This window comes from Erithacus rubecula (genome assembly GCF_903797595.1).
Source record: "Erithacus rubecula genome assembly, chromosome: 9".
NCBI lineage: Eukaryota > Metazoa > Chordata > Aves > Passeriformes > Muscicapidae > Erithacus > Erithacus rubecula.
The window spans coordinates 32,489,718-32,514,829 of NC_136660.1; the positions used below are offsets into that span (position 1 = coordinate 32,489,718).

Consider the following 25,112-nt stretch of genomic DNA (forward strand, 5'->3'; position numbering starts at 1 on the left):
TGGAGGAAACATGACAGCTGGTTTGAGTTCTGCAAGTTTTGATGCAAACATCCTTCTTGGCACCACTCCTTCATCTGCCATTTCTAGAAACACTTTGTGCTCACAGAAGTGGAGTAGGGCATATGTTACAATGAAAAAACGTGGAAAAGTGTTATAAACAAATACTTAAATATTTGATTTTAGTGGGAGAGCTTGCTAGGTAGTTCCACTCTATGAACAGGAATGGAGTTCTTCAGAAAGCTGAAATATTGGTCCCTTTTGGAATGTTAAGCATTAATGTGAAACTGCTGCTGCTCTGATGATGTGGTAATGCTATTTCAACTGGTTCCTAAACATAACAAATAACAGTTTTCTTCAAGGATTTAACTCACAGGAAATCAATTAATAAAATACTTCAGAGAATTAAGTTTTCCACATCTTATAAACACTGGGCTATTGCTACAGAGAAGTGTACTTTTTAAAAAAAAAAAAATTAAGAAAAATAATACCCCTGTAATTCAGTATTTGCATTAAAAATTCTTAAAATTATTTCCTGTGAGTAAACTGACCAAAAGGTGATGCTCTGGAACAGCTGTGCTCCCTTTTAGGCTGTTTTTGATTACTTGCAAGTTGCCTTAAAATTTTGGTTGAAACATAAATGATCTTTCTTTACAAAAAGAGCCAAAGATAAGAAAAATACCTCCAGGTAATTGAGATAACAGTTAATTTTATGGCTTATCCAGCAGTCAAAGGCATTCAAGATCCAATTAGGATGATGGGCAAGAGGCTCCTTTGTCACTCTGTGTTCCTGTGAAGAAGCTGGTCCAGTAATTGCTAGGGAAAAAAAAAAAGCAGAAGTGCTTTAAAATACTGTTAAAATCCATGAGATGATAAAAATCTTTAGTGATACAGGAGGTGAGGTGGAGTTGGCATCCCAGATTTTAAATTTAGTGGCTCCATTTGCTCCAGAAATTAGAGGGAATCCTCACCTTTTTAAACATCTCCACACGCAGCCTGTTACTCTGGATGATGATCCTCTTCTGTTTCTCTTCTTGTTTCTTTTTCACCTCAGGTAAATTGTCATAAATCCTGTCAGGAATTCACAAAGCAAAGGTCATGTCATCCCTGGGGCTCACAAATGATTAGATTTTTCTTGCAGGGAATGTTTGTCTTTTGTGAAGTATTTGTAATGGGCCATCTCTGAGTACTTGAATTTGATTTATGGCACAGGAGTGATAAATTACTGACAGTCATGGTTTGATGCAAGATGTGCCTGGTTTCAAATCTTGTTGAAAATTCTGATTTTGGAATTAAAAAAAAAAAAAAAAAGTAAAGAGATGGGATCAGGTGATTTCAGTGCAGTAGCTTCTAATGAGCTCAGTGAAGTTGGTTTCAATTTCCAGCAACAAAATTCAAACCAGAACCTGGGCTGTACACATTTTTTTATTGATGCCACACTATTAATATCAAGCAAACATTTTCAAGTAAGTTTCTAAAATATAAGAAAACCATCATTATAAGTCTGCAAACTGTTGACATTTTTTTCATTGTCATTAGGAAATGATAATTTTAACCTATTTTTACCTCTTATCTAATAATAACAGGAGTTGCCATTAAAAAGGTGACTTCTGCTCTTTTCTCATTAAAATCAGTGATAAAATTCCCAGGATTTGAAAGAGAAAGTCCAAGTCCTGGTTTTGCATGAGCACAAAATCTGTTTACTTCTGGGTTCTCCTCATGATATTTTGTAATTCCAGGTTCCTGAAGAAGCCTGTATTGGCTGGGGACTGTGTTTTGGAGAAGAGGAATGGGATATATCTGAAAGCAGGGATGAATTCCTCACAGAATTTTGCAACTCCCCTTGCATGAAGTGCAGAGTTAAAGATCAGACACCACAACCCTCATAATTTGCTGTCATTCCCACCCTCTGTGCCATAATCAGGGGGGGAAAAAAAACCCCAAAGTGACCTCACTGCTTTCTTTTTTTGGGTGTTTAACATGAGAGAGCTGCTGAAGATTTGGTTTTCATGCCATGGGTGCCCCATGCTGTCTGACCTGCTGGAAAAGGGGAGTTCAAAGGGTAGGGCTGCCCCAATCTAAGCTGGTACAGCAGAAAAAAAATCCATGGACAAACTCTAAACCAGTGGAATTTGTACCTTTTAGATCTCATGTGCATCTCCTTCTCAGGAATGACTCTTTCCTTTGGTTTGAAGAGGTTGTCTGCCAGAGAGAAAATAAAGTTACTGCAGGAGGGATCAGCCTTTGCTGAAACCTCACATCATATTCCATGGAGCCACAATTTGCCATTCCTGGTTGAAGCTTTGGAGGCTTAAGGCCAGATCCAAATCCCCAGATCTCTCCAAATCTTCCTCACAGGTTCCTGCAGGCAGTTGCACCTTGGCTGCCTCCCCAGTGTGTCAGGAACCTGCCCTGGTACAGCCATTTCTGATTCAATTTACACCTGGTTTGGAGGGCTGGGGATAATTATGTGAGCTTTACAAGGAGGAAAATCACATTACTCCTTCCTGATCAAGTATGAAGAGATCTGTGATAATTCCAATCAGCATTTCCCTGGATGCAAGAAAATAATTTTTGATCTGAGTAGGTAGTGGTTCTCTGGAATAGGTGATTTCAACACCTTCCCTGCAAAAATGGGTCCTGAATGGAAAAGGAGGACATTTGCACAAGGTGGGAAGCCAGGAAATAAATGAGATTATTCTATCTGTAAAATCTGTTTATCTGTGTATATGTATCTGTACTCTTTATCATGTAAAATCCATGGAATCACAGAATGGTTTGGGTTGGAAGGGACCATAAAGTTCATCCTGTTCCACCCCTGCCATGGCAGAGACACCTTCACTGTCCCAGACTGCCCTAAACCCATCCAACAACCCCAATGTCCAACTTGGGCACTGCCAGGGATCCAGGAGCTGCTCTGGGAATTCCATCCCAGTCCTCCTCACCCTCCCAGGGCACAATTCCTGCCCAAAATCCCACCCAGCCCTGCCCTGGGCAATGGGAGCCATTCCCTGTGTCCTGTCCCTCCATCCCGTGTCCCCAGCTCCTCTCCAGCTCTCCTGAGCCCATTTGGACCCTGGCAGGAGCCCTGAGCTCTCCCTGGACCCTTTTCCAGGCTGAACAATCCCCACTCTCTCAGCCATTCCTCACAGCAGAGATGTTCCATCCTTCCAATCCAGAATCAAAGGGAGTCTGCAGCAGTTTCAGTTCTGACCTGGTGCAGTTTCCAAAGCACAAATGGGAAAGGAGAGAGGCTCTGAAGCCTCCTCTGCCTCAGGAGTGACTTTCTCCCCCTCAGCAGTTGTCTACACTTAATCACCCTCATTAAATCTTCAGTACACACAAGCCCCATGCTCGATTTGCAAGGAAAACATCATTTGTCTTTTATTTATTAGTGTTCTAACACTCGTTTGCATGTTGATTCACTTAAAAGGAATAAACACTTGGATGCTCCTGCTGTCCAAGTAATTCTGCAAGTGCAGGGAGCAGATTGTCTGTGACCCAGGGACACCTTCCACTACCCCAGGTTGCTCTGAGCTCTGCCCAGCCTGGCTTTGAACCCCTCCAGGGATGGGGCATGATGCCACATTAACATTCCAGACCTTTGTGTGCAGTCACCAGAACAGGAAAAACCCATCAGGGATTTGCAGACTCACCTCTAATTCCATATACAATATGATAAACTAATCTGTAATTTTCCTACAAGTCCCTAGGACTGGGTGGCCTCTGTTTTCAATTTGTGGGAAGCACCACAGACACTGGGAGCTGTGCAGGTGCTGTTACTCCAAAAAAATCCTCTCCTGCTGGCACAGAAGGGCATCAGACCCATCCCTGTTCTGGAACAAGAAATGTGGCTGTGTAGGGTTTTAAGGGATGGATTCAAAAGAGACTCTGGGGAAAATCCTCCAGGAAAATAATAAATCCACCTCAGGTATAAAAATGTCCTTTGTGAAGCAGCGTGGAGCCACGAGGTTCATTCTCATGGCCAAACATCCCTCCCAGCTTGCTATTTACCAGGAAAAAAAAAAAAATCACAGGCAAATGTCAAGGCTAATCCTTGATGGATGGTAGGAATAGGATTCAAAAGTTAAATGAGAAATAAATAAATAAATAAAAATTGGTAGAAATGAGAAAATAAAAGTCGTGCACATTTAAATAGTTGCTAACCCTCGACACTGAGAAGAAAGCAGATTTCAAAGGGGAAGAGCAGAAACACTCAGAGGGGAAATAACCTGCCCAGCTCATCTGGAGACCTGAATTAAAGCTTCTTCTAACAAGCAAAGAACAGATGGGCCATGAGGTAGACAATTCCCCAAGCTGAGAGGCTTCTAAATCGTGTTTTATTACAACTATCACAATTTTTAAAAATTATCACAATTTTTATCACTGTTCCTTATCAAAGCTCCTTATCAGGTTTTATAGATCGAATAACTTTTGGAGACAAATGCTTGTGAGTGAGGGAAAAGAAAGGATTTCAGAGCAGCCCTTCAGCATCACCAGGGATGCACCACATTAAATAAAGTTCAGGCAGAGAGGACTGAGTCACCTCGTTGGTGTTTTATTCACACCTGGTGAAACTCCTGAGTTCTTGGCATTTACAAGTGGTCTCACATCTCCACTAAAGCAAGCTGCAAATGAATGCAAATGGGTTATCCTTGTAATATATTTTAATTAATGCTAAACTGCACCTCCAAGAGGATGAGTAACTCTCCTGCTCGGGAAGTCAGTAAATATTTAGACAGAGAACAGATAAAATGATTGTGTTGGAACCAGCCCCTGACTTCCCATTTAGCACTAAATCACTGGAGCACTTAAAAGAGAAAAAACAGTGGCAAAATTTATCAAACTATACATAATATAGATTCATTTTCTTCTAACATGAATGTGAATTCTCAAAGTTTGGTAGGAGCTCAAATGTGCCTTTGAGGATGTGTGGAAAGTAAAACACTGCTGGTGGTGGATCTCTAATTTAGCTGCTCCTTTACTGAACTGAAAAAATAATTCACCAAAAACCCATTTGCCCAGAGAAATCCTAGGATACAGAACATTTTTCAAATACTGGGTTTTTTTAAATCAACAGTTCCTTAAAAAATAAATTAGCCTTGAATATAAGATAGATATGGAGGTGATGTTCAGGTCTCCCCTACTACTGAGACTTCTGACCCTCCTCAATATTTCAGTCTATATGGAAAATATTTCTAGTATCTCTAAAAAGCTGTAAAGTTGAAAGGTTTATGAAAATATTTTCATATTAGAATAATTTTGGGGACATTGCTGAAGATTTCAATGCTCTCTATTCAAATTATACTCAAATATTCATGGATTTTATCCAGAAAAACAAAAAATTAGCATCTCACCTGGTCTTCCTAAATCTTTCTAATATCATTAGAGCATATAATCCTAAAAAGCATTTTTTTCCCAAAAGAATGGCAGCTTTTGAAGAAGGTGTGGCAGAGTTAATGTTAATATAATAATTATCTTCAAAATAGGTCATTTCTCTTTCTAATTCATTACCTGACTGCAGCTTAGACTTGATTCAGAGCTGCCAGCCAAAAAGAATGGGTGGGACTATTAAAGTATTAAAAGGGAGCTGGGAAATGACCTGAATGACCACAAGAATACACCTCAGTGGCTGCAGGATTACTGCAAATTCTCTTATTGCCACCTTCTCCTACCTCAATCAAAATAAAAAACTTTATTGGACTTTATAAAAAAGTAAAAGAGGGCTGCTGGAGAACCCCACCCTGGAAAACCCAAACAAACTGCAATCCTCACCCCCCAGGCTGCTGCAGTTCCAAAGAAACTTCTGGGAATTTCCCAGGACTGAGGGGATATCAATTATTTCCAAGATATCACTAAAGACTGAGGGTTTGGATGCAAATCCATGGTGGGGTTGAAGAGTAACCTTCAATTTCTATGGCCAGTTCCAAAGAACAGCCACCCCCTCAAAGGGCAGGAAAGGGGAAGGTGGGAAAAACCCCCAAACGTGCCCCAGAAATTGCATTAAACCTCCCAAAGTGCCTGTGCACACCAAGATCACAGGGCTGTTCATTATGCAGATTTAAAGGCCCATAAACAGCTGGTAGTCCTGTCACTGCAGTAATTACATTATGGTTTTGGAGATTTAAATGCAGTTATTTGAACATTGTTTCTATTCAGCTCGTCACAGTGGGATCTCTAATTTGTTCGACACAGTCAACAGCAGAGTTGTCTATCTTGGACTAATTAGCACTCTCAAAATTTAGCAGTACCCATTACCCAGCACAAAGGCTGCCTGAGAGTTGCAGGTTCTGTGCCTTCAAAGAGCTCTGGTGATGATAAAATCTTGTGCAGGATAAACATTTTCATTTTCCTGAGATGACTTTCAGCGTTTCGTAAAACGCCGCTCGTGAAGGACAATTAAAAACTGGCAAACAGCTCAGGGTTGTGAGGATGGGAAGGTAAATGGGAACTGCACAGATGCTGGTATTTATATGGAAATTATGTTGACTGCCAATTATTTCTTTCTCTTACAAGAAATGGAAGTTGTAACAACACTGTCAAAACACGGGGAAACCCTGCTAGTCAATGATTTCATGTTATCAATAAAGATGTTTTAGGCTGATAGAATAATCTCTCTGGGAGAGAGAAAAATCTCTGCAGGTCTTTGCTCTGGGTGTCAATTATTTTACTGGAATAAAAGTTACAAAACTGGAGAGAAGCACATGTACCAAACTTATTACAGAGAGAGAAAAGTGCAGCAAACTCATCTAAACACTTTGGGCTGCAGTTTTTGGCCCCATTTCCACCTGGATAAAAGCAGGCACACACCTCTCCCCATCCTGGCCACCCTCCTCTGTAGACACATGGGGAGCTGGGCAGGTGTCTTAGGTTTCAATATAGGATGTGGCCAGAAATGTGAATTCTGTCCCCGTCAGGGTGATGGTGATCTCCTGGCACATATCCTTTGCTAATGGACCATCTTTAAACCAGCTGGGGGAATCATCTTTATCTTTCCACAGCCCATCCTCCCTCCAGGAGATATCTCCTGTTAATGGGTCATTGTTTAAAACTGGGTGGGGCAGTGACCCTGATCTCCTGGCACACATTATCTGCTAATGGGCCATCTTTAAACCAGCTGGGGCAATCATCTTTATCTTCCCACAGCCCATCCTCCCTCCAGGAGATATCTCCTGTTCATGGCCAGTGAGTCCCAGGGCATGGCTGATAAAATTCCATCATCCCACTGGGAGATGCTCCAGCCAGGGCAGGAGCCAAGCCTTTCCTACCCAGAGAAAAACTGAGATTTTAGACAGGAAGTGACTTTCTTTCCACTGGATTCCAGAGGAAAACCAGACCCTTCCACATCATCCCTGGAGCTTCAGAGGAAACTGCACCTTCTCCAGGAGCACTGCTCCAGCTGAGCCACATCTGCCCCTGCAGGAGGATGCAGCACCATGGAATGGGACTGTGCCACCACCCTGACTGACTGACTGTGTCAGCTTGGATTCTGACTCTGGCAGGGTTTGGGATTGTTCTTTGCAATACTGTATTTCTATTTTAATTTTCCTAGTAAAGAACTGTTATTCCTAATTCCCATAAATTTGCCTGAGATCCTGGATTTCCAGTATTAACTCCAGCTCTGCTTCAATAACACAAATGTGACACTTCTGCCATTATAAAAATATTAAGGTCTCACAAACAGAAAACCACACATGGCTACACGAAAGCAGATGAGTTACAGAAACCAAAGATTCTCTCTAGACAAATTTACCTTTAATGACCAACCACTAAAAGATGGAAATAGTCATTAACTTCAATAATTAATGAATATATTTCAATATTATCATTTTATTACTCATTAAACAAGCATAAAGATTAAAATTTCATTATAATTTAAGGAGAAATAGGTTTAGCCTTTCATATTTTGTTTCATTAATTATTTGCAGAGTGGTTTGGGGGAATTTCAAAGATGATCAGACTGAAGTGAGAGATTTTTGCCACTTCCTCTAAGATAGATGACAACTCCTGGTCTGCTGCTGGCAGAGCTTGGAGTCCTGACACTGCACTGAGAGATTGGATTTCAGGTAAATTAACTTGGATAATGGAAATGGTGAATTAATTCTATTGAGTCTTTGAGACAGAATTCATGCTTTGTGCTCTGTTTCTTTATGTTTATTTAGCTCTCACTATAAAATCCCTGATGTAGGACAGACCACTGGAAGCTGGAATTCTCCAGGAATCTCCAAGAGCCCTGAAATGGGGCTGCACCCACCTCTCATTCCCCAGAGAGCCAAAAACCTGTTTGTGTTTCCCAGGAGTCAAATATTCCCTTTCTTGCATCCTCCAGGTGTCTTTGTTAGTTTGTTTAATCTGTTCAATTAATTTACTTTTCAGTAGAATAATGTATCTTTGAGCAGCCACAGATTTAAAACCAAGATGTAAAGAGGAATGCCAATCAATCAAATAAATCTTTTTTCTTTAGTCACTGAATTAATTAACATCCAGATGGCAATTAAAAAAAAAAAAAAGAAAAAAAGAAAAGCAATTTGTTGAACACCTTGAGCTTAGATAACATTTACAGAGGTGCAGTATGGGCAGTGGGGGAGGGAAGAGTTTCCCTCACTGTTGGCCATGACCTGACCAGCATTAATTGGAGAGAATCACAGCCTTGATTTAGCAGGGCTGGGCAGAGCAGGGCTCTTTCAGCTCTGGGATTTCTGACAAAAGTGGCAAATCCACACATGGAGCTGGGGCTCCTATCCCAAATTCTGCCTCCCTACTGTCACCTCTGTCCCCAAACTGATCATTCTGTGAGCTGGCAGGGGATGAAATGTCATTTATTGCCATCACCCCACAACCAGCAGCAAGTGCACCGTGCTGAAGAACACAGCTGCACGTGACAGTGACAAAAAGTCCCCAAGGAGCCTCTCCCCCAGAATCTCCTCATCCCACTACCCATCTCTGAGCTGCTGGCAGTTCCTGCCACCAGCATCTGCCCAAATGCTGGAGAGCAAACCAGGAATGGCAGTTCTCATGCTTCTTCCCAAATTTCATCTGGAAACTGGGATTTCACAGGGGCTGCTGCTGGTCACACTCACCACTGAGAGGGTCAGGGATGGTGAATTGCTTCTTCCTGCGGGCAGAGCACATGGAGAGCTTGTGGGGCAGCGCTCGGGGGGTGCCTGGAGCAGCCTCCCTCTGCTGAGCCCTCCTGAGCTGCACCATCAGCTGCAGCCTCTTCTGCCTCTTCTGAGAGCGGGAGATGAACTGGGGGTTGTGGATCTCCAGGGCTTCCTAAGGAAACAGAGCAGCTGAATTCTCACAGCACCCAAAGGAGGAAAAGCTGTGATGGGCGTCGGGCTGAGTTCAGTAAGGGATTGGTAAAGGGATGGAGATCAGTTTGGGTTTGGGTTGGAAAGGAACTTTAAAGCTCATCTCTTTCCCTGCCATGGCTGGGACACCTTCCACCATCCAAGATGCTCCATCCTGGCCTTTGGCACTGCCAGGGATCCAGGGGATCCACAGCAAATCTGGGAATTCCATCCTACCCCCTCCCTACCCTCCCAGCAAACAATTCCTTCCCCAAATCCCATTTACCCTGCTCTCTGGCAATGGGAAGCCATTCCCCCTTGTCCTGTCAAGTATGTACATGTCTGTGTCTCAAATTACATATTTTTACATCCAAATCCAAGTTCTTGATGTTTTGCCTGTTTCCTTTTCTCACCCCATCACCGAAGCAACTCGTCACTGACGGTTCACAAACTTTCCTGTTTATTTAGATTGTCAGATCTCTCCGTGGCTGATCCAGAAAGAAAACACTTCCCAGTCAAAGGCTGCTTCAACATTTAGGAATGTCTTAGCACAGAGGAAAGGAGCAGAGATGGGTCTGCAATATGTGCTAGAGGGAAGGGCAGGAAAGTCCATCTGCTGCTGGAACCTGGTACCAACCTGGGCTCTGTGCACACCTACAGCTGGTGCTGCAAGTGCCAGGCACTTGGGAACTGGGAATTTGTAAATTCCCAAACTCCTAACAAGTTCCCTCACAGAAACAGCAGCTGCAGCTCAAAAGGGGGAGCCTGGATAACCAGACAACCAAGCAAGTTCTGGCAGCGGATACAAACTGCCAAAACTTCACCGGAAAGGGAAAAATCAAGGAATGTGAACTTCTGCCCTTAACAAGTTCCCAGGAAGCAAACACCATCCATGGGGGAGAAGGGGAGAAAAAGGAGGGGAAAAAAAAGAGAAATAAGCAGGAAAAAAGGGGAAAAGGAAAAAGAAAAATTGATGCTTTACCCGCAGTGTCCGTGGGGCTGCTGGAGTTCTCCCTGGCTGGGAGCTGAATTGTGGCCAGGTGAGCAGGTTTTTCTCCCAGGTCACAGCTGGAGAGCAGGGCCTGGGCAGTGTCCCCCTGGGCAGGGTCCCCCTGGGCAGGGTCCCCCTGGACAATGCCACCACCCTGGACAGTGCCACCCTCCTGCCTCGCTCCCTCTCCTCCTGTGCCTCCAGCTCCTTCCTTCTGTCCCTCCAGCCAGGGAATCCACAATCACCTGGGAGAGATTTAAAAGTTCATTAGGAGTGCATGGCTAATTTTTTATTGGGTTCTCCACCTCATTAGACAGAGAGGGCAGTTGCTGAAATAAGAAAGCCAGGCTGTTGTTAATGGGCCTCATTAGGCAGCAGAGATCAGATGTGCTGGTGGCTGCTCCTCGCTGCCCTGTGACACCCAGAGTGTCTCACATCACCCACACCTCACTGGAAGGAAATCTCAATTAAAACTCGGCTCTCTTTGCTGGTGCCTCCCAAAATTTGTGCCGTGGAAAGCCAGGGGTATCTTGCTGTGACCTGCAGTTGGAGCTCATTTTAATTTATTGCAGAAAATACCAGATTGTTGTGGGCTTTAACCACAAATTATTCCCTTTTCACCACACTGAGTCTTTCATCAGCACCACTGTTGTTTTTTTATTCCTTTGTTTTTAATCCAGTTTGCTTTCTGTCATTCCTGTAGATCCATTAGCCAGTGGAAAGACTTCATTTAAAAAATAATCAACAAAAGGTTATTGTGCATTATAGGGCATTATTATGAAATTTGTCAATTCACATTGAGAAAAAGAGATTATTTTCTAATGAAGTTTTAATGCTCACTGACTGATACTCCCTGCACAAATTAGGACCAAAAGAAGCTGTGTGCTCAAAAATCAGATTCTCATTCAGAGGACAGAACGAATCCAAAATAACAAAGGAACTTCAGAAAGGCTCCATATGAACTATTTGAAAAGTCACACTGGAGTGCTCCTTCCTTGCCAAATAATTTGATTTCTAGAACTAAATATCTGGGAATAAAGCCCGTTACTGTTTTATTTCAATTTTTGGTTACAATAAACTTAAAATATTTTCCTCTTTATGACATATTGTACATATTATATTGTACTTAAAAAACATATTAAAAAGATCTGTGTTGGGTACATTTGCCTTATAAAAGCCTGAATTGTATTTCCTCCCTAACACTGTTCTCACCAACATTTTGGAATAAACCTTGAAACCTGTGAACATGAAATTAAATTCCTCCCTAAGCCAGGTTTACAGAGGTGTGGATTAAGTTGGGCTTTGCCAGATCTCAGTGGATGCTTCACTTTTGTAAAACAAAGTCACTTCCAGTTAGGGGAATGCCATGATTGAACTTCAGGCATGGAAAACAGCATTTAGGCTTTTAAATGTGTGATATTCAGTAGCTTTATGCTCAGTGGTGACAAATTCTGCCTGCCTGCTTACAAAAAAATTCTCTTCAGAAAAAACAGCTGTCAGAAAAAAAGGTTCTATGACCATTACAACATTTTTTAAGGAATGAGTTTCTCACAAACATATTGATTGTAAACCTAAATTAATCTCAGTTGTCTTCTGCAAAAAAATACCTGGTGCATGAAGACAGCTGCTGGTGTCATCTGCATTTTAGCTGTGAGAATAAATGTTGGAAGTAAGACATCCCAGACACTGCTGAACCCAAAGAAATTATGTTTTACACGCTGAAATCTTGTTAATAATCATGGTTCAGGTGGCTGTGTCAAAAAAAAAAAAAGATTGAAGGAGTGAGAGAAAGGTATCAGAGCAAGGTGGTAAAAATAACCTCACTATTTGGTTAGGCTGGGGCTGCTTTGCAATTTCAATGCTTTTCCAAGATTTTCTTGGGAATCTAAGCCTATCTTGGTCATTTTAATCTTGTTTTCTATTAACCATAGCAATGTATACAGTCAGATCAGCTGATTGATCTCTCACCAGATGACTCACGCTCAGCACTTAAAGCTGGACAAAAATGGCCTGACTTTCCATTATTTCACTTTTTTTTTTTTTTTTTTCTTTGAGACTGATCTCATCGTATTATTGAAACCATATTCCTGACAACCACAGTAGGATTTGTACCTTACTTTTTAGGAGCTGCTCTTGCCCATGAACATTTTCTTCCCGGAGGATTCTCGATGACGCCTTTGTGTTGCACACATTGGAGACAGACATTTTTGGTTTCAGGACACCCTGTGCTTGGATCTCTTTGGATTTGGAGGTGTCTTTGGAGGGATCTGCCCTGTTGGATGAGCCATCAGTAGCAGCAGCAATGGTTTCTCTGGAGGCTGGATCTGGAGGGGAGCCAGGGGCTGTTGTGCTGCTCCTTTTCCTGCTTCCCAACAGCATTGGTGTTCCTGTGAAAAACAGAAAAACAATCCCAGATCCTATAACATGGGAATTTTTTTTTTCCCTAAGCCCTCTAATCCATTTAATTTTTATTGGCATGGCAGGATCCTGAAGTTGTAGGGGCTGAGCAATGCCCTTCTCATCACAAACTCTCATGGCAAAGTGTTGCTCGAGCTGGATCTTTTGGGGGCTGGTTCCTGCTGTGACTTTGCACAGAGCCAGGATGGGGGTCTGGAAAAGCTGGAGATGGGAGATGCTTCTGTAGGAACCACTGCACAGAAGAAGGGTTAAAACCCTGATCCCAAAACTTGTTAGACCTTGGTTGTCATCACGGCCACCACTGAATCCATAACAATTATTTTGGTGAGGTTTAAGCAATTTCAAATCCTACAATCCTGGAACACTTCCAATTGACATGTATCATAAATCCCATCCATTCCCACCCCTGCCATGGCAGGGACACCTCCCACTGTCCCAGGTGCTCCAACCCCAGTGTCCAGCCTGGCCTTGGGCACTGCCAGGGATCCAGGGGCAGCCACAGCAAATCTGGGCACCTGTGCCAGAGCCTCACCCTCCCAGGGAACAATACCTGCCCAAAATCCCATCCATCCCTGCCCTGGGCAGTGGGAAGCCATTCCCTGTGTCCTGTCACTCCAAATCTTTGTAAAGATTCCTTCATCTTTCTTGTTGTCCTTTCTAAAATCAGATTTAACACAATTATTTCTCTGCTGACTCTTTCCCATGTCTTGGTTGAGGACAGAGTGAAGATTAGAAGTGTTTTTCTCCTTTGAGCCAATTCCTGACAAAGAGTGAGATGCACTGCAGGGATTTAAAGCATTTGTGGATGTGGCACTTGGGGACATGGGTCAGTGCTGGGCTTGGCAGTGCTGGGGTGAGGGTTGGACTTGATGATTTTGAAGGGTTTTTCCAACCTAAATGATTCTGTGCTTGACACTTTATCTCAAAGTCCCTCACTAAAATCAGATCCTGCCATGTGGGAAGTTTGCAGCTCACTTTCCCAATCCTTAATCCACTCACAATAGATAAGAAATATTCTTTTCCACAAAATTATGATCTCCTATGGATTTTAGTGACCTGGCTGGCTCATGTTTCTTTTTGGCCATCCAGTATTTCTGAGGAAATCAGAGGCATTAAGATACAGCATTTACTGTTTTTCCCTTTCCCTGTAGATCAGAGCTTGGAGCACAGAATCACAGAATTGTTTAGGTTGGCAAAGCCCTGTGAGATCATCAACTCCAACCAAAACATCTCGAGCTCCTTTCTGTAACTGCCCATACAGTGAGAAGGAGTCAGCTCCTCTGGGGATCCTCTCATGAAGGATCCCTGAAGATCAGCACAAACAAAAAAAACAAACCTTGTTTTTAATTAAATCCATTGAGATGAACCCCATCCAAATTTCACAGCCTTACAGAAAATCTGGTCAAAGCAAGGAGGTGCACACAGAGCTCCCAGATCTGGGATAGCATTCAAGCTCTCCTGCTCTCTGATAGAACTTATTTTCTGTGTCTTTCATACACTGTAAACATTTCCCCAATAGTATTGATACAAATGCTCTCAAGAAACTGGACAGATTCAATTCTGTGCATTCCCCCAGAGCTCTCATGCCTATCCAAGGACCTGTTCCTTCATTCTTTGACAATTCCATTCCTGAAGTCACACAAAAATGTCTTATGGCACAGAGAGGGGGGAAAACACTGGGACAGATTAATGGGGTAATGGACTCAAAGGGTGGCTGTGGCAGGAGGCAGGAAGCAGCAGTGGGGTGGGAGAAGATGAAGAAAGCAGCAGGTAGCACTGAGTAACTGCAGAGCAGCAGGGGAGGAAGTCCTTTCACTCAGGCAGCCAAGAAATCAAATGGATAGAGGGGGGAAAAAAAGGAGGGAAGCTAAGGCACAGGAAGAACCTGAATGGAAAACAGATTATCTCATTAAATCACCTTTTAAATTAAAATAGTTTACTGGCCAGCAGTAAACAGAGAAGAGAAGAAAGAGGAAAGGAAGAAAGAGTTTCTGCTCATCCATGGCAGCATCACAGTGGGAGATAATTTGCCTTCATATCAAGAAATGGTCTGTGCAGCAAATGTGTGTTGTGAAGCCAAACAGCTCCACTGACAAATTGCTCAAGCCAATGCTGTGTCCCCAGGAGGGTCCATTTGCTGCTGCTGGGCTCCCCAAAATCAGCAGGAATCATCAGGGAGGTCAAATGGGCTGTAAGGGAGAAGAACAAAGCAGTGGAGACCGAGTGAGGGAAGGAGAAGGCTCCAAGCCACATCTCTAGCTCAGAATATTGATGTGAACACAAGAAAGAAGAGCTGCCTGGAGTATTCACACTCCATTTCCTCCTAACTACCAGACTAGCTCTCCATGAATATTGGCTTCCAAGTGTAAGTACAGCAACCTTCAAGAATGGACAATTAAGTTTCCAGGAAATTTCTTCCACGTTGTACAAATGGAGAAAACCTTCTCTTCTCTCTGCACCACTTCCCTGCTCAAAGAAATGCCACCAGTGGCATCCTGGGGATCCCCAGGAGATGTGGATTAGGAAAGAAGGAGGACAAATGCATGACCAAAACTAAGAAAGGGGTCTAAACTTTGAAAAAGTTTAGCATTTTTATGGTAAAAGGTTGCCTTGAGAAATAATTTAAAAAAAAACCCCATGATTCCTGATGAAATTCAGGAATAAAATCAACACGTCCTTCCTTGCATGAAAAGTGTCTTCCTTGTGGTTCTAATATTCTAACTAATTTTTAATCTTTATTATATTCACAGTATGGTGGGGATTTTTTTTTTTTTTTTTTTTTTTTTTGGTGGTAGTTAATTAAGGCAATAAAAAAAAAAAAAGGTGAGTCTTGTTCTTGTCTACCACTGAAGGCAATCAGAATAATAGCAGGGTCAATTTGCTAAATTCTTTCTTCCAACTCCCTCTTGAATTAACCTTTCCCTTCCAAGGGTGCACCCAGGTGCAGCCAATCCCTGGGAAAACAGAGCGAAGCAAACCAGACAGGGGCTCCAAAAATCAACTCCCTCATCCTCAAAGCAGCTCTCAGTTACTTTAGCAAACACAGATGCAAATGATATTTAGGAATGAAAAAAAAACCCAAACAAAATAAAGAACAAGGCAAAGGTACTTAAAGGTAAGATCACAGCATTTCACTCTGTACACCCTGGACCAGTTTTTAATATTCTGTGTGGGGAATTAGGACTGTTACTCTCATTAAGACTATCTGGAATTGTATATCTAAATCCCTCCACCAACCCAACTTGAAATATATATGCCCCACTGAGAATAGTCAGAATTGCAACTGGATGACCAGAAATTGATGTTTTTTCTATTATCCCAGCTGAGGAAAAAGGCTTTAAAACTAATGAACAAAGACATGCAAGTGTAATGCTTTGGGAGATATGGGAGAGCAGAACTCAAAGAAACAGAAAGCAGAATGACTCCATTAATAAAATTCAGCCAGTATAGATTGTAGTTGTAAAAGTTTAGCTGCTCATAGAAGCAAATTTAAGGAACAAAGTCATAATTATATCTGGAGAAGAGTCATTTTTTGCCCTGTGCAAGAAAGATGACAACAGCTCAATTTTAAAATAATGACTTAGTGAAAACCATATGATATTGGAGGAGTTTAAAATATTCTGTTAAAACCAAGGGTAGGTTTTCAAAAGCTCCTTTAAAATAGAAAAAAAGAAAAAAAAATCCTTGATCTAGGAGTAAAATAAGTATATTGTTTTACTGTAAAGTATCTTTTTACATTTCCCCCTCTCTCCCTTCAGGGGGTTTTGCTAACGGGAAGTGACCCTGCATTACAGCAGGTTAAACTTGCCTTTCCTTGAGACACACACAATCCAGGCAAACATCCCCTGTTCCATTGTTACTGCTGCTTTTTTTTTTTTTTTCCCCATTTCACTTTACAGCAGGATAATTCAGCTTTTCATCCTTGCCTATAACACTCTTCCCAGTGTTCCAGTGTGGATTTTTGATGATTTGTGACAAAGTGCTTCTTTGAAACCGGCCAAAGTTCATTTCAGCAGAGGCAGGGCTGCAAATCCTCCCTGGCCACCAAGTCAGCCTGAGAGGTGGCTGAGGAAGGGACATTCTGGGCTGATTCCCTGAGTGTCCCTAATGAGATCAGACACCAGCACTGCAGGCAGCTTTACATCCCAGACCTGGGATGCTGTTTTAATTTAATAAAAGCCCCACACCCTGAGCTGAGCTCTCCCAGACCTCCGTGCTGCCAACACTCCAAGCAGAGAATTAACATTCCTTCAATGTCAGAAACTTCTGCATCCTTCAAGATCCAGGCCCAGCTGTAGGGACCCACAGGTGCCTCAAGCAGCCATCCAGAACCCCAAGCAAGGCTGCAGCCTCTGTGTGACAGAGACTGATGGCTCAGCCCCTATCATGAATCAAGCTGAGCCACAGGATCTCGGATGTGAGCAAGCAGAGCACAGCATCTCAACAGCCTGGTAACCCTGAGAATGGGAACACTGAGGGCCATGGCAGTGCCATCAGTCATGCCAGGCTTTGTCAGGGGATGCAAGGGAGGATGGAGGATTTATTTTTCAGATGGCTGCTGAGGAAAAGGCATCACTTGTAATCAGTCAAGGAGCCGCGCTTGGCCAAGGGTGCCACGAAATTCACATTTTGAATAAAATCCCTGCTGACCAGCAGTGGGGCTCGTGTCCAAAGTGCCTGGTGATGCTTCTCACATGACTCATCTGCAAGAGGCAGGATCAGCTGCTGCTCAGCATTAACATCCATGGAAACTACCTGAGCTCCTGGTAATGCAGCTCTGCCCACGCTGCCTGCGCAAAATGTGATTTTAACAAGGTCTTGATCCACCTTCCCATAAAAACCTGGGGCTGGATCCTGAGAAACAGGGCTGGGTCCTGTCCTCAGCTCCATTCCCAGAATTGTCAAGACCCAAAGTCAAGGTAACTTTGCTGGCTTGAAGAGAGAGGCTCAGCCAGCCCATTCCTCCCAGTGAATGTGTCACTGCACCTGTATTGATGCTTCTTCAAACAGCCCTGCCTGGTGGGGATAAAGCTTAATTATCTCAGCTATATCAATAACACCTCAAGATAAGACTCTACATTAAAAAATTATCTCTAACCAAAAAGCTTCTCTTTTTCCTAGCTACTTCTTTTGGTGTTTTATTTTTCTTTTTTTAAAATATTTTTAAACCATGTTGACAGCTGTGGCCACATTTCTCAGAAGGAAGAGGCTTGCTTTTGGCAAAAGCTAATATTTGACAGTAGAAAGTTGTAATCATTTAAAACAAAAAGTGTACCTAAGAGCTGTTAGGCTTCAAACCTATAATCAGTTCTAAGTAGGAAAAGCTCCTTAATGTCAAGAAACAGCTTGTTTACTGAAGGCTTTGGGCAAAATTACTGTAGTGCCTTCAGAGCAAACAATCCCAAACCCAGCTAATCACCAGCCTCTAACAATCAGCCTCTCTGTGCTGAAGGCCAATTTATTTTCTCAAAGCACTTTGCAAATAGTTAATTGAACTTTTCCCTTGGTGTTAAAAGGGAACACCATTTATTCCAGAGTGAATGGGAGCCAAGGTGCTGCACCCAGTCTGGCTGCCATGGGGGGTTTGGGTGGAAGAAGGGTTTGCAGTGGCTGCACCAGCAAAATCCTGCAATTTGACAGCTTCCAGTTGCACCAGGGCAGGTTCAGGTTGGGCAGCAGGAAAAATGTCTGTGCTGACAGAGTGGTTAACCCCAGAAACAGGAGTCCCAGGTGGAGCCAGCACCCCTGTTGTGCTCCAAAAAGGTGCAGATGTGGCACTTGGGGATGAGGTTTAATTGAACAGTGGTGCTGGACTTGGTGATCTTGGAGGATTTTTTCCAAGCTTATTGATCCTGTGAGTCTGTGAGAAGGAAATGTTCCTGCCTGGCACCTTCAGGACATCACCTTACACTTGGGGTCATGGGAGGGTAAAATTGCAGCAAAATATTTTAGTGGGCAGCTGCTACCCTGCTTGCACCAGTGAGCTCCCAGTGTCCAGCTGCTCCACTGCAGTGTTTGTGTATTTTACCAACATTTTTCCCTCCATTTTTTTCCTTTTTCCAGCTGGGAGATGATGAAAAAAAATATTTACTGCTGTACTTTTAAGACATTCCCTGTAACAGCCACAGACCCAAAACCTCTGAGTTAGAAATCCATGTTTGCATTTCCAGGGTGTCATGCTAGAAACTATCAGACACTATTGTAGTGACTCAAGCAGTAATCTGATGCAGTGTGACTTGAAAAAAAAAAAATGTTCAGGATGATTCAGAACATTTAAATGGTGATTTGCAGGGTAAGAAAGGCATGGACCACTTGGAATTCTCATCATGTCCCTAGTTCAGCTCTTTCTGACAATTTACCACAGCCAGGCTGAGCCAAGTATTCATTTCACAGACTGCACAAGAGTTGTTCCTAGTTTAAACCAAGTGTGAATTAGGGGAAAATGAGGCTTTTACTCCACTGGCATAATGCAGTGACTGAATCCACAGAGCCCATCTCTTTTAATCATTATTTTAATGATTCTGGTACTCCAGCCTTGCTGCTTGCCCAGAGTGCTAACAAGTGACTGTGACTTGTCCCCTCCAGCCTTTCACTTCAAATTGTCTCACATTCCTACCAACTCTGACAGCTCAAGATAGAAATGTCACAGAATCATAGAATCATAGTTGGAAAAGGCCTTTAAATCATGGAATCCAAAATGGAAAAGAGTGTAAGCCTCAGTTTTCATATGCTGAACTTTAATTTGGATCTTCAGGCAACACAAACATCTTTGGGAAAATCTAATTCATAAGTTTCACTCATAAAAATATGTTCTGTATCATCATTAACAGGGCAGACATCCTTCTGTCTTCCAGAGAAACAATGGCCTTTCTACCCAACTGTTTCTTTGCTGTGTCCCATAACAGAAAATTGACCCTCTAATCCTCAAAAGGCATTTCCTGAAGGAAACTCCAACTCAAGTCAAATTATTTTATGACCATGCCCTTAAACACACCACACCAAACAAAAACATCCACAAGAAAATCCCAAAGAAACAAACAAACCCCAAGAAAATCCAACCACCTCTGTCTGCTCGCAGCTTTAAACACAGAGAAATTGATAAAGAACAATTGGTTTCACAGGAGAATGATCTCAGCCAGGGTCACTGTGACATCCCAGTGTTGTCACTGAAAACCAGCTCTGGCTCCACAGCCCTGAGCATCACCCTTCTCCCTTGCTGACATCACTGCCCACAATCTCCAGGGGTAGCCTTGCCTCCATATGGCAGGACAGAAGGTCACCACATCTGTCTCCTGATCTAATAAATAAATAGTTTAAAGGAGTGGAATATCAAAGAACACCCCTCCTGCTGATCCCTTCCTTCTCCTCCAGCCTTTGTCCCACCAGATGATGGGGAAGGCAGCAGGCCTTTGAGACAGAGAGCAGAGCTCAAGAGCTGGTACTCCAAAAAATGCAAAAGGGCTCTCCAGAACAGGAGAGGCATCCCCTCCCTTCTACAATGAATTTAAAAGCTCCAAGATAAAGAGAGAGAACTGCTCTGGCCCATCACACAGGCTGGGCTCTGTCTCAAAGGCTGGCAGCATCTTCCAGAGTCACCTTTAACAGGATTGTGAGCTCCTCACTTGAGTTTCCAACCCCTGAAATGATTGAATCCTCATTTTCTGGGGATGCAGCACGTGAAGGTCACACCTCAGTGTAACAACAGACCCAATGACACAGAATGTCTAGACTAAGGAAAATTGACAGCCTCCTCCACTTTAAATTTATCCCAGATGAAGTGAAACATCAAAGGAGCTCCTTTTAATGGGCTTTTTGGCATGTGGTCCTTTGTTCTTAACAAGTCAGCACCAGCTGCTGTGTCCATAATGCCAAGTCAGTAACGTCCCCAGCCAGATTCCTGGCTGGTGTAAATCAGTGTCACTCCTCTGCAGGCACAGATTTCACTTGGTTGACATCAGCTGAAGATTTGGCTCCTTGTGCTTAGCAGGTGCAAGCTAAAGTAAAATCTCCTGTGCCATATTTCATATTTCTCCTGTCTTCACCACCAGTTCTGCTGCACACATTTGCAGGGTGGGGAGTTAATTAGCATCAGCTGGAGCTGCTGAAGTTTCTATACAATAAATTCCATATTGTCAGGAACTGCTTTCCTCTAATTATATCTTGTTCCTGTAGATATATACACATATATATTTATATATATATATTTATACACATACAGATCTTGTCCTCTGGCTTATGGCATGGTGAATTTTCCATAAACAGAAGATGAGGTGAGAACACCAGTTAGGCCACATTCATTCATCAGAGCATTTCAAATACTAATTAATTAATGAAAGGAAATACTACTTATAGCCTTCAGATTTCCTAATTAGCTCATTCTGATTACCAGGCAGATATATTAGTTTAAAGGTGACCCATAAGATTTTCTTGATATAAAAATTCTTGAATACCTGGAGCTCTTCAATGTGTATTTAAAACAAAAATATATTTTTTGCTTTTTGCTTATCAAGGTCCCACCAGCACCAACTGTTCTGATTTTACTCCAGTATGAGTAGCAATATACATACATGCATTAAAAAATTAAAATAGATCTTGAAACAAATTAAAATCTAGTTATTTACCCTTCAAAAACATGCTGCTGACTTCAGCACTTGTTAATAAATAAGTTCAAGAAGTAAACAGAATCATCTGCAGCATTCAGCACAACAGCATTCAACACACCCAAAGCCAGACCCCATCTTGTTTTCCCCACTTGTTGCCTTGGGTTGTTTTAATTAATCAAATTTTGCTTTCAAGTCACCTGCCATGCTCTGGGGAATGGTATCAGCAGGTGCATTACCGAGTCTCTGGTGGGATTTGCTCAGTGCTGTGGCTGCATCTCATCCCTGGGCTGTGCACAGGGAGGTGGGAGAGCTCCCCTGTGCCCCCTGAGCCAGACCAGCCCCGGGCTCAGCCCAGCTCAGCAGGAGCATCACAGAGCCCATTGTGTGTCATCCCTGCTGCTGCTGCCCCAGCGTGGAACCCTGGAATCCCTCAGGCTGCCAAAGCCCTTTGTGCCCCTTGGCTCCAGCCAAGGCCACCACTGACCCATGTCCCACAAATTCACAGAATTTTGGGTTGGAAGAGACCTTCAAGACCATCAAGTCCAACCCAGCCCCAACCCCTCAACTAACCCATGGCACCAAGTGCCACATCCAGTTTTTAAACACACCCAGGGGTGGTGACTGCATCACCTCCCTGGCAGACAATTCCAGTACTGGGTCACTCTTTCTGTAAAAATTTATCCAGTAATATCCACCCTGTATTTCCCTTGGCACAGCTGGAGATTGTGTCCTCTCATTCTGTCAGGTGCTGTCCCCTCCTGTCAGGGAGTTGTGCAGAGCCAGAATTTCCCCCTGAGCCTCCTTTTCTCCAGGCTGAGCCCCTCCCCAGCTCCCTCAGGAATTCTCCAGCCCCTCCCCAGCTCTGTTCCCTTCCCTGGACTCCAGCCCATCACTGTCCCCATTCTCCAGGAATGACCCCAGGGTCTGATGTCCCACTCTGCCCTGGCCTATGGCCACACTGTGATGATTATCTTACAACCCTGATGTCCCTAATTTTGGGTGGCTTACATGGGAATGTGATTCATGATTTTCCCTTTTTTCATCTCTCACCCTCCTTGCACCTCACTCAGGGCAGTGGAATCCAGCACAGCACCCACCATCCAGACTGGATTCACCCTCCACATCAGCTGGTATTTCTTAATATCTCTCCACATCAGCTTTGGGTGTGACAATAAAACACAAACAAAAGTGTAGAGGTGAGCAGGAAATATTTTGGTTTAGAAAATAGCTGAGATGTGTGAAGGCACTCAGGTGGGAAGAAGTTCACTGTTATCTGAGCTCAAACAGATAAATTTAGATGTTGGCATTTATAATCTTCCCTAGAAAAGTGATGATATTGTTTAATCAAGAGGTCAAAAAGAATTTAAAATTGTCCCATTTTCTTCTTTTTCTCCTTTTTAATAATTCAGCCTATAGCCCAGTAGGTAATAGATAGTGAAAGATGGATGGAGAACCAGATATTCATGGGGAATATATTCCTCATGAAAGGTAGGTGAGAAATTAATATTAAAAATGTTCCTGTCTACAGCAGAAACAAGACTAATCTTTTCATTTCTAACTTACCTTGTATTTATGAGACATCAGCTGCAGACAGGAGAGGAAATTGCAGCATTGCCTGAAAAGCAGTGTTAGCAGGTTCTGACAGCTTGTTAAAAGCTGTGACCAAAGGCAGGGTGATGCACATCCATCACCCTGACAGGGACCTCGAGGAGCTGGCCTGGGCTGGCCCCTGGCCACATCTCTGAGCTGGGTGGCTCCTGTGGCCCTCAGGGGGACCCTTCACACGTTCCTGAACTGCCCAAGGGATGGAAATGTTGCCCACTCACTAAAAATAAACAGAATTCCATCCTATGGCTCTGTCCTCCCACGGTTCCACTCTGACTTCATGTATAACATGGATTTTCCAGCACTTGCAATCCCATTTCTTGCCAGATAAGGGAAGTAAAGGCCCAAAGCAGTGGAGCCAGTAGAAGGTACAGTCCACAGTGGGGAAATATCATATTCCAACCTTGGGATGCTCCAGCATGAGCCATGGCTTTGAACTCTGAGTCCCAGAGATTTGGATTTCCAAGTGTAATTCCCAGCCACGAGCAGAGCCCAAGATTTACATGTCATTAATAATCCTAAAGCATCCTTTTCATATGTGGCACATGGAAATCCATAACTCTGGAGATTACCTGGCCCAGCCTCCTGCTGAAAGAAGGGCCTTAAACTGAGTTATCCAGCTCCATGTAAAGCCAAGTCCCAAGCAATTGGATTTGGACATGAAATAATATGAGTAATACAGTAAGTAGAGTCATCATTGCTGCAGTGAAGTCACACAAAAGATTAGGAAAAAGACACTCCAGAGAGGCCATGACTTAACTGGGCCTATAGGAAACAGCAAACCAGCCCCAGCACCTGTAAATCAGGGAAGTATTTGGGTGCTCATTCCAACTCAGATTCTAATAAAGCAACCTATACATCCTGGAAACTGCATTTACAGATCTCATACAGAGAAATGTAGCCTTGAAAGTAATCTTTCTTTCTTTCTTTTTTTTTTTTTTTTTTTTTTTTTTTTTTTTTTCAGCATAGTGATGTTATTACCACTTGTATTTCTGCTGGCAGGAAGCTCTTGCCTTACAGCTGCAAACCAATATAAACTCCAACTTTCTGGGTCATCAGAAATGTAATGGACAAAGTGCTCTCTGCAGTTACCTCATCTGTAAGATAACTGTGTTAAAGCATGAGCACTGTGGCAAAACATCTTCACTGTCCCTTCTTTGCTGGTTCTCCCTTCTTTTTAAACACTTCACAAACGTTTCATTGCATCAGCATGGAGCAGAGCAAAGTTAATGGGAATGGGTTTAAGTTAGTAAACAGCAGAGGAAAAAGTATCTAAAATAACTGGGGGTCTAAATGGGATAAAAGTTCTTCTCCAAAGGGTTGTCCAGTCCTAGGGGGATTTAGAAACCCTTTGGATGTGGCACTTGGGGACATGGGGCAGTGGTGCCTTGGCAGTGCTGGGGGCTGGCTTGACTGGATGATCTCAGAGGTGGTCTCAAATATAAATGATTCTGTGATTGGTAATCTCACACCAATACTTGTCCTCTCTTCACCCACTCCAGATCTAAAAAGGACTCAGTTTTTCATTTCTGCCAGGTTAAAAATCACCATCCCCTCTCATTTTAAAGACCAGTGTGGATGTCCCATGCATTTTACCAGGTTTCTCTTGATTTAATGGTTGATGGCTGTGCATGAATTCATTACTTGGATGCTCCTGCTGAGAAAGGCTGTTGTTTTAGAGCATTATTCTGGTTGTTTATACAAATTTCACACAGGAAAGTTGTAGTAAGCTGATAAACACCCCCTTAAGAATTACAAAGGGTCTCAGCAAGAGAAATGTATATCTTTACATTCTACATTATGGCCCATACAAAAGGTGGAAGCAGTTAAAAAGCTAACACTTCCCATGTTTATTTACACCTATAGTCTCGTGTACACAAATGGTGGAAGTCCTTTATCACAAACCAGTATTTCTCAGCTCCTTACTTCACTGATTTCCTCCTTTCAGTAATACTCTGGAACCATAAGCAACCTCCCAATTCACTTTCTAATTATTTCTAGTAAAAGGGGTTCTTCCATGGCATCACTAAGCTCAGGGAAGGCTCAGTTTTAAATCTGGTTTATCACAGAGAAACCTTAGATGGTGTTGAACAAAGCTTTGAATACATAACACTCCCCAGGGAGGGATATTCCCTGATATTTAAAATTAGGATGGAAGCATTGAAATGTTCCATTTGCTGGTGCCATCCCTTTATATTTCTATCC

General features: G+C 42.9%; 1 protein-coding gene across 2 annotated transcripts in view; it reads right to left on the reverse strand.

The window, feature by feature from the left end:
• Nucleotides 1-463: 463 nt before the first annotated feature.
• Nucleotides 464-25,112, reverse strand: part of LOC306804982 ((E2-independent) E3 ubiquitin-conjugating enzyme FATS) — a 55,128-nt gene continuing 30,479 nt past the window's right edge. For both annotated transcript variants that reach the window (XM_079312238.1, XM_079312239.1), the window contains exons 5-10: nt 12,399-12,668; nt 10,273-10,526; nt 9,078-9,273; nt 2,136-2,199; nt 969-1,068; nt 464-813 (exon numbers count right to left, since the gene is read on the reverse strand). In XM_079312238.1, coding sequence (XP_079168364.1) covers nt 775-813; nt 969-1,068; nt 2,136-2,199; nt 9,078-9,273; nt 10,273-10,526; nt 12,399-12,668 — 923 coding nt within the window. In that variant the 3' untranslated portion in view covers nt 464-774. The remainder of the gene's footprint in view (nt 814-968; nt 1,069-2,135; nt 2,200-9,077; nt 9,274-10,272; nt 10,527-12,398; nt 12,669-25,112) is intronic.